Source organism: Chrysochloris asiatica, unplaced genomic scaffold (assembly GCF_000296735.1).
Source record: "Chrysochloris asiatica unplaced genomic scaffold, ChrAsi1.0 scaffold00197, whole genome shotgun sequence".
In the NCBI taxonomy this organism is placed as follows: domain Eukaryota; kingdom Metazoa; phylum Chordata; class Mammalia; order Afrosoricida; family Chrysochloridae; genus Chrysochloris; species Chrysochloris asiatica.
The window spans coordinates 970,785-981,061 of NW_006408715.1; the positions used below are offsets into that span (position 1 = coordinate 970,785).

The 10,277-nt window shown below is 46.2% G+C and overlaps 2 protein-coding genes across 2 annotated transcripts in view; both read right to left on the reverse strand.

Moving 5' to 3' along the window:
* LOC102833470 (retinol dehydrogenase 13-like) overlaps nt 1-3,127 on the reverse strand; it is an 11,930-nt gene extending 8,803 nt beyond the window's left edge. Inside the window, exons 1-3 of the mRNA XM_006872441.1 lie at nt 2,950-3,127; nt 1,101-1,340; nt 742-834 (exon numbers count right to left, since the gene is read on the reverse strand). Of these exons, the coding sequence (XP_006872503.1) occupies nt 742-834; nt 1,101-1,340; nt 2,950-3,127 (511 nt within the window). The remainder of the gene's footprint in view (nt 1-741; nt 835-1,100; nt 1,341-2,949) is intronic.
* Nucleotides 3,128-4,041: 914 nt separating this feature from the next.
* LOC102833854 (chromosome unknown open reading frame, human C2orf81) overlaps nt 4,042-10,277 on the reverse strand; it is a 14,491-nt gene continuing 8,255 nt past the window's right edge. The window contains exons 2-5 of the mRNA XM_006872442.1: nt 8,839-8,856; nt 5,833-6,063; nt 5,521-5,742; nt 4,042-5,400 (exon numbers count right to left, since the gene is read on the reverse strand). Coding sequence (XP_006872504.1) covers nt 4,042-5,400; nt 5,521-5,742; nt 5,833-6,063; nt 8,839-8,856 — 1,830 coding nt within the window. The remainder of the gene's footprint in view (nt 5,401-5,520; nt 5,743-5,832; nt 6,064-8,838; nt 8,857-10,277) is intronic.

Consider the following 10,277-nt stretch of genomic DNA (forward strand, 5'->3'; position numbering starts at 1 on the left):
ACCAGCTGCTCCGTGGGAGAAAGATGAGGCTTTCTACTCTCATAAAGATTTACAGCCTCGGAAACCCTGTTCAGGGTCGCTATGGGTCGGAACCGACTCTATGGCACTTAACAACAACAACAACAGGAGAAGATGGTAAGTTCAAACTGCTGACCTTGTGGTTCAAACCAACCTTGTGGTCCAGTGCGTATCCTACAGTGCCACACCAGGAGTCATTGAATTTTTTGAGTCATTCTAGAGAATTAAGGAGCTCCACTGTTCAGGGTCGCTATGGGTCAGAACCGACTCAACAGCACTTAACAACAACAACAACTGTGAGAATCAACAGGGGTTGGCATTTGTCTACTTGGCAGTTGATCTGAAGGACAGAATCCTTCTATAATCCATGGACCTAGCCCCAGGGAGCTAAAAAAAAAAGGGAAAAGTGGGAGGGGAGGGGAACAAACTGGTCTGAAGTGCAGGGAGTTGTGCAGATTCCTGAGCCAAGGTTGGTACCCAATACCTGGCCCCAGGTGTTCAGGGATGTTTGACCTGGCTCAGGGCTGCTGGGGAGAAAGTCTGACCTAACTCTGGGTGGTGAGAGTCAGGAAGTGCCATGAAGTGGCTTGTGACAAGAATCATAAAGATATGCAACGGTTAAGCCTGGATCTGTTTTACCAGGAAGGAGGGAGGCATGGAAGAGAGTTAGGGTATAAGGAACAAGGGGTGACACATAGAAGGAAAGCACCTCTCCTTTCTTACCTTGAAGTAGATTTGTGAGCAGAAAGGGACCAACATAGTTGGTGGCAAAGGTGACATCTAGGCCTTCTGGAGTAAGTGTCTTCTGGGGGATTCCTGGGGGAAGATGAGAATATAAGTGGCTGATGTCAGGACAATGTCTGGGATGCATACACTGGAATTCAGTAGAAATGCCTTTAAAAGCATAGCCATGTAATGATGGGACAGTCACATTATAGGCTATAACCTCAAGGAGGCTATTTAGGGGAGTGTATGATTTAGAACATTTCAGTCGGGTGCACATGAGGACACCTGGTTTGAGTTCCCTGAGAGAAAACGGAGGCTTCTGAACTATATTTGGGGAAGTAAGCCAAGGCACATACCACAGATTCCAGCATTGTTGACCAGCAGGTGTATCTCAGGTACTTCCTGAAGAAGCCACTGGGCAAAGCTCCTGATGGAAGCCAGAGAACTGAGGTCCACCTCGCCAAGCAGTAGGTGATTGTTGTTTGAGGCTGCCTGGATCTCAGCTAGGGCTTGCTGTCCATGCTCTTGGTTCCGGCAGGCAAGGATCACTCGGGCCCCACGGCAGGCCAGCTCCTGGGATACAACTTTCCCAATACCTGTATATGGTACAGTGAATTACTTCATATGTCCCTTTGAACCAGTCTTTGTAACTCCAACTAAACAACTGGGTTGTTATTGTAAAGTTTCATCAAGTTAATTCCAACTCACAGTGACTCTATGTAGGATTTCTGAGGAGTACTTAGTAGGTTTGAACCACTATTAGGTTGTTGTGGTTGTTAAGTGCCATCGAGTCAGTTCTGACTCATAATGACCCTGCATAGGGTTTCTGAGAAGCTGATGATGAGCTTGAACCGCTGACCTTGTGGTTCAAACAGACCTTGCAGTACAGCACATTAACCTGTAGCACCACACCAGTAACTGGGTGTTGTTGTGAAGCACTGTCAAGTCAGTTCCAACTCACAGCAGCCCTGTATAGGGTTTCCTAGGAGCAGCTGGTGAGCTTGAACCACGAACCTTGCAGTTCAAACAGCTTTGCAGTCTGACACATTAACCCACTGCCACACCAGGACTCCAGCAACTGGATAGGACTATGCAAATGTGACACATTAAGGGGACTGGATAGCTTGCTAGTAAAATAAATAAGGTACCTGGCACCCTTTTGGGGATGGTGGGGATGGCGGTTGTGTGCTATCAAGTCAGAACCGACTCAGAGCGACTCTATATAGGGTTGCCACAGCTGTAAATTGGACCAGGCAAATAAAGTATATTGAACTCTAACATGGGGATTGGTCAGTTTTGCAGTCAGACTAGGTTTCAAATGAACCATCCCAAAGGTTGAAAAGACACTAGGAAAGAAGAGCCAGGAGTGAAGCACTTCATTTGGAGCCCAGATCCATCCAGGGACCTCCTGGACCCAGGAGACAGAACTGTAACACTGCAGAGACAATGAGAAGTGGCAGTAAACAAGTGGCTGAAGTAGAGGCAGCAGAATCAACAGATCGGCAGGAGACGGAACAAGTGGGTTTCCAGACCCACAGAGTGAGAAATTTGAGGGCCTTCAGGCAGGAGACTTACTGGAAAAGTGGCATGAGTCTGGGTACTTACTGGCAAAACTAAAGGAGATACGTGGAGTCCTGGTGTGTAACTTTGGGATAAACATTCAACTGCTAACCTCAAGGTCAGCAGTTTAAACCCACGAACCACTCCTAGGAAACCCTCTACAGAGTCGCTATGAGTCAGAACCAGTTTAAAGACACTTACCAACAACAAAAAGAGGCCAAGGATCAGTCAGAGAGGGTTGTGCCTATGGCACTGCTGAGAAGAGACTGTCCTCATCCAGGAACTGTATCTGTTACTTCTCTAATAAACCTCATTATTGTATTGTCTGTGAGTTCTGTGTTGCCATTGCAATGAATAATTGAACCCAACAGAGAAGTAGAGACAACGGGAGAGACAGCCGGCATCCAAATTGGTAAAAAGGTTGGAGGGTAGAGGCATATCTAACCTCCACCTTGTAGGAATCAGCCTTGATCCTCCTCCCAGTTACCCTCATGCAATTTGTCCACTGTTGAGAGGGCAATGAAATAAAGCAATAGAAGGGACAGGGCTCCCTGACCCAGGGTGCTGGTCCCTGTCTCTACCCTACTAGAGCTGTTGGAGGTTGTAGCCCCTGATGAAATAACAGAGTGTTCAAGAAGCACTCACCACTGTTGGCCCCAGTTACCACTGCCGTCTTCCCAGTCAGGTCGGTGGGACATTTCTGGAGGTTCCAGGGACAAGACCTCTGCCATATCCTCACATACAGTCCAAGCAGGAGAATCAAAATGAGGAAGACAAAGCTAGGGCTCCAGGCCAGGGTGCTGAGTGGAGGCCACAGCAACATAGTAGAGACTATTAGCATGCCAATACTGTGCTGAACTCTTAATTTAAAAAATAGAAGGGGCAGGAGGAGGGAAGGTAGTCAAAGCTGATCAGAACTATCCAGTTAGGCAAGTGAGGCAAAGAAAAAAATTTAAAGAGGCACACACACTCGTTTGTTCAAATATACTTCCCAAACCTGAGTGCGAGTGTCCCTTTAAATTTTGTTATTGCCTCACCCTAGTCACATCTCCAAGTCAAAGTTCCCATTTAAAAAAAAAAATCAAAGTTGCCACATACCCTATTATTGTTGTATTAGTTGCCTTCCTGTGAATTCTGACTAAGGGGGTCATGGTGTGTTACAGAATAAAACTGCTTCATAAGGGTTTCCTGACTGTTCGCTTAATAAATGCAGGTTGCCAGGCACTTTCTTCCCAGGTACTGCTGAGCATGTTCAAATCTGTCAAATGTCAAGTGTTTGTGCCACCTGGGAACTCTACATAAGTCCAAATCTGTCTCCAAAGGTACAACTCGAAGTTGTACTCCAAGGTGAATTAACAGAATTCTCAAGGACATCCTAACTTTGGATTCTAGAGAAGAAATCATGTTCCTTATTTCTTGATAATCATTCTGTGTGCAAGCAGGTCTACCTCCTCCCTCTTACTAAAAGGAAATTCTAACAGTTTTCCCAATCCCATTTCTTACTTTGGATCCCAGATCCCCACTTGCAGCCTTTGAGAGAAAAGGTGGATTCTCTGGAATGCCTCCACTGCGGAACACACTTGGTCCTAAACCAAGGCCTCCTAGAGGTGATTACAGAACAACTGACCTCTTGGGTTCAGGGAGACATTGAACACTCTTGGAAGAAACTGACAGACCTCAGGCTAATTCCTAAGATATCCCAGGTGTTTATTTCTGGCAGGCTGACAGAGTGATGGCTCAGGGCCCAGAATGGGGCAGATGGTTGGAAGGTAATGTCCACACTTTAGGGGTTGAGTTCTTTACTAGCTGTTCCACCGTCACCTCAGGCTTTGGAGCACTTGTCTTGATGGGGTGCTGCTGTGTGGGACAAAGGATGTAGTCTTCCTTGTATTGGCGAGGGCCCCCAGAACTGATCAGTGTCTGAGTTACAGGGTCCCACAGGCTCACACCAGGAGACAATTTCAGGGCATCTGGCACCAGCAAGGGTTTCCACATCATCTGGGAGGTGGCCTCAAGCATCCGAGGTGCAGACTGAGGCCACCTTTGAGAAACTGGGCCCTCTCGGTCAAAGGGGTTCAAGCCCTGTGGAGGCACACGGGTGCGGCCAGCCCACAGCTCACCCAGCAGCTCTGCCTCCCCCTCGCAGCCACAGGGCCAGCTGGCACTGGGCCATAGCTTGGGGCTGGGGCTTCGGGCTACCTTGGAGAGCACTGCGTGGGGGGCAAGGAAGCGCAGTCCAGGGCTGGGGAAGGACAGCTTTGACCCGAAGGCTGGCAATGACGTATCTAAAGTGGGGTAATGGAGGTCGAGGCCAGGGCTCAAGGCATGGAAAGAATCATCAGGCTGGAGAGGGGAAAAACCTGCCGAGCAGACTCGGTAGCTGCGGCACCGGGTTTGGGGTGCCATACGGGCTACAGCCTTCTTGTTCCGTCGGTACCTACAGTAAGCTTCCATGGGGTGTGCCTCGGTGTCTGGGACCAAGACCTCTGCCAGAGGGCGCACCCAGTGGCGTGGCAGCCGTGCCGGGTCCAGGGGCACCATCCCCCTATAGCTAGGCGCTTTCAACTGCGCTTCAGTGCACCAAGGCTGCAGCAGCCTGAGTGACACTGAGGAGCTGAGCCCAGTGGGAGTATCCTGAGAGGCCCAGGACACTGACGCATCTGAGGTGTCCGAGGGGATGAGGGAACTCTCCTCCTTTTGGAGTGTGGCCCAGTCCTCTGTGCTGTTGGGCTGAGAGGTGCAATAATAAAGGTCCTCCAGCAAGAACTGGGAGTCGAGGGGCTGCCCTAACTCCTCAGAGATCTGGGGGCTGGTTTCCAGGAACTGCTCTTGAGGAGACTGTGGACTGTCAATGGGCATTTCCACTGAAGGTTGGAAGCTCCCGTTGAAGGAGCTGACTGAGCAGAGGCGGTCACTCTCCTGGTCATCCTGCTCCTCTAAAGGTGCCCTGGGCTCTGCCTCCTGAAACAGCTCCAGGTTGGTCAGTGGCCTTGGGCTTACTCCCAGCTCTGGGGACCACTCCCCAGATTCCATCTGCTCCTGGGAGCCTCTACTTATCCAAGATCTTACAGAGCTGTGGTCCACACTCCCTTGTTCCTGTAGAAACACATGGGGTGGGGCCCGTGAAATGTTGGAAAAAAGAAAGAGGAAGCAAAGGTCCTGAGAGGCTCCTGAGGAGGCCAAAAGAGAAGGCATGGGGGCAGGGGCTGGACTTACTTCACCTTGGAAGATCTCCTCTGGCCCCACAGAGTTGGGTGTGTGCAGTACAGGCACTGAGCCCTGAGCCCAGGCATCTGTAGTGCATGCCAAGGGCTCCTCATCTTCACCCCACGTGGGGTCTGCAGCCACCTCAGACTCTCCCTCGTCCCGGGCCAGGAAGCGCCACTCTGTGATCTGCAGCATGGCTTCTCGGGCCTGACTGATGGTGAATGGGATACACTGCAGAAGATTGAAAGGATCTCAGCCCACCAGAGAGAAGTAGAGGGTTGGGGGAGATAGGTGGGAGCGGGGACCCTGTTCCAGGCACACCTGCTGGGACAGGTAGACTTTGAAGGCAGAGTCCATGACTCGGGCCAGCAGGTCGGCCAAGATGTCTCCCACCACGTCCTCGCCTTCCTCAATAGTGGCCAGGGCCATCCACTCAGTCTCGTTGAGCCGCCCAGGCACAATCTCCACCTGTGGCATGAGTACTGTGGGTGGTCGAGCCTTTTCAGCTTTGGATCTGGTCACCCCACGGTCTCGGGTCTGCCTCTCCTGCCTCTGTGGGAACCAAGCAAAGCAGTCAGGAAGGAACAACTATAGGCTGGGACGAAGCTTTTGGAAGATGTCTAGTAGAAAGGAAAAGAGGGACAACAACTTACTGTTGACCTGTTTATTATGTGACATACCATTTAGATGTTTGACATAGCTAATTTAACTTTCTTAATAGCCCACTAGGAGCTCTGGGAGTGTAGTGGTTACGAATCGGGCTGCAAACCTTAAGGCCAGCAGTTCGAAATTATCAGCCGCTCCATGGGAGAAAGATGAGGCATTCTGCTCCCGTAAAGATGTACAGCCTCGGAAACCCTGTACAGGGTTGCTATGGGTTGGAACCAACTTGACGGCACATAACAACAACAACAATAGCCCACTAAGCCCATTTTACAAAGAAACTGAAACCTAACAGAGATTAACCATCACTTGCTCTGGATCATACAATTAGTAAACCCAAGCTATATGTAAGCTCAGGAGTCCTGGTGTGGCACTGTAAGATAAGCACTGGATTACCAACCAAAAGGTTGGCAGCTAAAACCCACCAACTGCTCCTTGGAAACCTTATACAGTGTCACTGTGAGTCAGTAATACTGATGGCACTTAATAACAACATGTAGCTCTAACTCCTTATTGTTATTGTTGCTGTTAGTTGCACTCAGTGAACATCTTTATGTAAATCAGAGCAAAATGCTAGCCTACCCTAAGCCAATTTCATGGTCATTTATTTGTATGTTTGCATCTTCTAGCAGGACATCAAACACTGGTTTGTTGTGATGTATAAAGTTTTCATTGACTGGTTTGCAGCAGTAGATCACCATGTCTTTCTTCCTAGTCTGTTTTAGATTTGAAATTCTGCAGAAACCTCTACACCATGGGTGACCCTACAGTATTTGAAATACCACTAGCATAGCTTCCACCATATCATGTTGTTGTTGTTACGTGCCATCGAGTCGGTTCCAACTCATAGTGATCCTATACAGGGTTTCCCAGGAGCAGCTGGTGAGTTCAAACCCCCCTTGAGGTTGAGTGTTTACCATACGGCGCCACACCCTACAGGGTTTGAAATATTAGTGGCATAGCTCCCGCCATCATAGTAACACACAATCCACTGAGGTATAATAAACTGGCAGACAGATGTAGTCTAACTCCAGAAAGCATCACTGCCATTTCAAGTTAATTCCTACTCATATCTCTCCTATGAGACAGAGTAGAACTGCCCCTAGAAGGTTTCCAAGGCCATAAATCTCTACAGAAACAGACTGCTACATCTTTCTCCTACAGAGCAGCTGCGAGGTTCAAACTGTTAACTCTTTGGTTTGCACCTGAACCACTTTGTCACCAAGGTTCCTTCTAACTCCACAGCCTTTGCTATTTGCACTGGACCCAGTAGAATCCCTAGAGCTCCTTGTAAGTGGCAAGTCAACAAATGGTGCTGGAATTATTGGTAGCTGTTTAGCATCTTTCCTCTTCCCTCAAATCACCTTAGGTCTTCATTTCACAATGTCCATCTCAATCAATTCCAGATGAATTATGGGAAAAAACATAGCAAAAAATACAAACCATAAAAAGGAGGAAATTAGGTTAAATTGTTATATAATCTTTCACAAGAAAGTACTACCTACACATAAAATGGGAGAAATAGGTAAATAGGTATATAAATATATAATTACAAAGTAACGTTAGTAAGTTAAGATTTCCTAGCATTTACAATATGCCAGTCCTGAGAAAAAGAGGAAGACCCCCAACGAGATGGATCAGCCAGGTGGCATCATTGATGGACTCAAGTGTGGCAGCGGTAGTGAGGTTGGCCCAGGATCGGACATTGTTTCCGTTCTGCTATGCATGGGGTCGCTATAAGTCGGTTCCGACTCGATGGCACATGACAACAACAACAACAACAGTCCTGGTGTGGCGCTGTGGGTTAATGAGCCAGAGTGCAATGCCATTTGAACTGCAAGGTTGGTGGTTCAAGCTCACCAGCTACTCCTTGGAACCAACTCAATGGCACTTCACGACAACAAGTCATATACATAGACTCAATTACCCTATTTTTATACTGTGTACTATTTTCATCCACATTTTTCAGTAAGTGAGGTGGCACTGGAGGCACTCACTCATCCATGCCAAGAAATTTGGAAGACAACTACCTGGCCAACTGATTGGAAGAGACCTGTATTTGTGTACATTCCAAAGAGGGGTGATCCAACGGAATACGTAATCAGAAAATACCTTTGATAGCCCATGCAAATACAGTTTTACTAAAAGTAATACAGAAACAGCTGCAAGCATACATGACAGAGAACTTCCAGAGGTTCAAGCTGGATTCGGAAGAGGACATGGAACAAGGGATATCATTGCTGATGTCTGATGGATCTTGGCTGAAAGCAAGAATATCAGAAAGATGTTTACCTGTACTTTATTGACTATGTAAAGGTTTTTGATTGTTTGGATCATGACAAGCTATGAACAACATTGCGAAGTATAAGTATTGTGCTCTTGAGGAATCTACACGGACCAAGAGGCAGTTGTTCAAACATAACGTGGAAACACTAAATGGTTTAAAATTAAGAAAAGTGAGTGACAGGGTTGTATTCTTTCACCACACTTATTCAACCTGTATGCTGAGCAAACAATCTGAGAAGCTGAGTTATATAAAGAAAACGTGACATCAGGATTGGAGGAAGACTCATTAACAACTTGCAATATGCAGATGATACAACCTTGTTTGATGAAAGTGAAGAGGACTTAAAATACTTACTGATGAAGATCAAAGACCACAGCCTTCAGTATGGGTTGCATCTCAATGCAAAGAATACAAAAATCCTCACCACTGGACCAATAAACAACATTCTTATCAATGAAGAAAAGATTGACGTTATCAAGGACTTCACTCTTCTTGGATTAACTATCAACACTCATGGAAACAGCAGTCAAGAAATCAATGACATATTGCATTAGGCAAATCTGCTGCACAAAACCTTTTTAAAGTGTTGAAAAGCAAAGATGCCAGCTTGAGAACTAAGGTGCACCTGACACAAGCCATGGTATTTTCAATAACCTCATATTTATGCAAACGCTGGACAGTGAAAAAGGAAGATCGTAGAAGAATTGAAGCTTTTGAGTTATGGTGTTGGAGGAGAATATTGAAAGTGCCATGAGCTGCCAAAAGAACAAACAAATCTATGTTGGAACAAGTGCAGTCAGAGTGCTCATCGGAGGCCAAGATGGCCAAACTTTGTCTCTCATACTTTGGACATAATATCAGAAGGGACCAGTTACTGGAGATTTTGCTAAGGTGGAGGGTCAGAGAAAAACAGGAAGACCCCCAGTGAGATAGATTGGCAAAGTGGCAGCATCAATGGGCTCAACAGAGAGGTTGGCCCAGGACTGGGCAGTGTTTCATTCTGTTGTACATATGGTTACTATGAGTTGGTATTGACTCGATGGCACCTAACAACAACAATTATTTTCATGCCCATTTTTTAATAATTTTCCCAGGATCACACAATTAGAAGGTAATGGAGTAAGATTCCATATGTAGGTCAGCTTAGCTGCAGAGCCTGACTTGATATTGCCTTCCAAATGAAAAAAAAAAAAAAGATTTGCAATGAAAATACAAAGGAACAAATATAACAAATTCATTAAAATGTCACAGAAAGGAGAAAAGCAGTGAGACCATGCACATAAATAAGCAAAGCACAACATTTCACAAATGAGAAATTGTAGCTGAGTTATAAAAATTTGGAGTCCTGGTGTGGTGCTGTGGGATAATGCACTGGACTTCAAGGTTGATCTGAAACGCAAGGTCGGCAGTTCAAATTCATCAGCAGCCTCCTTGGAAACCCTATACAGGGAAACCCTATATGGAGTCAATATAAGTCAGAACTGACTCAACAGCACTAAACAACAGTAACAATAAACACTTTAAAAGGTATCTAACTTTAAAAACTATAAAAAACAAATTTGAGATTCTAATTTTTAGTTCATAAAAGTTGTTTTAAAAGGCATTTGACAAAATCCAACATCCATTCCTGAAAAAAACACTCAACAAAATAGGAATTGAAGGAAAATTCCTCAACATAATAAAGAGCATATATACAAAACCAACAACCTATATTACTCTCAATGGAGAGAAATTGAAAGCCTTCCCTCTACGAACAGGAACCAGACAAGGATGCCCTTTGTCACCGTTCCTATTCAATATTGTGCTGGAAGTCTTA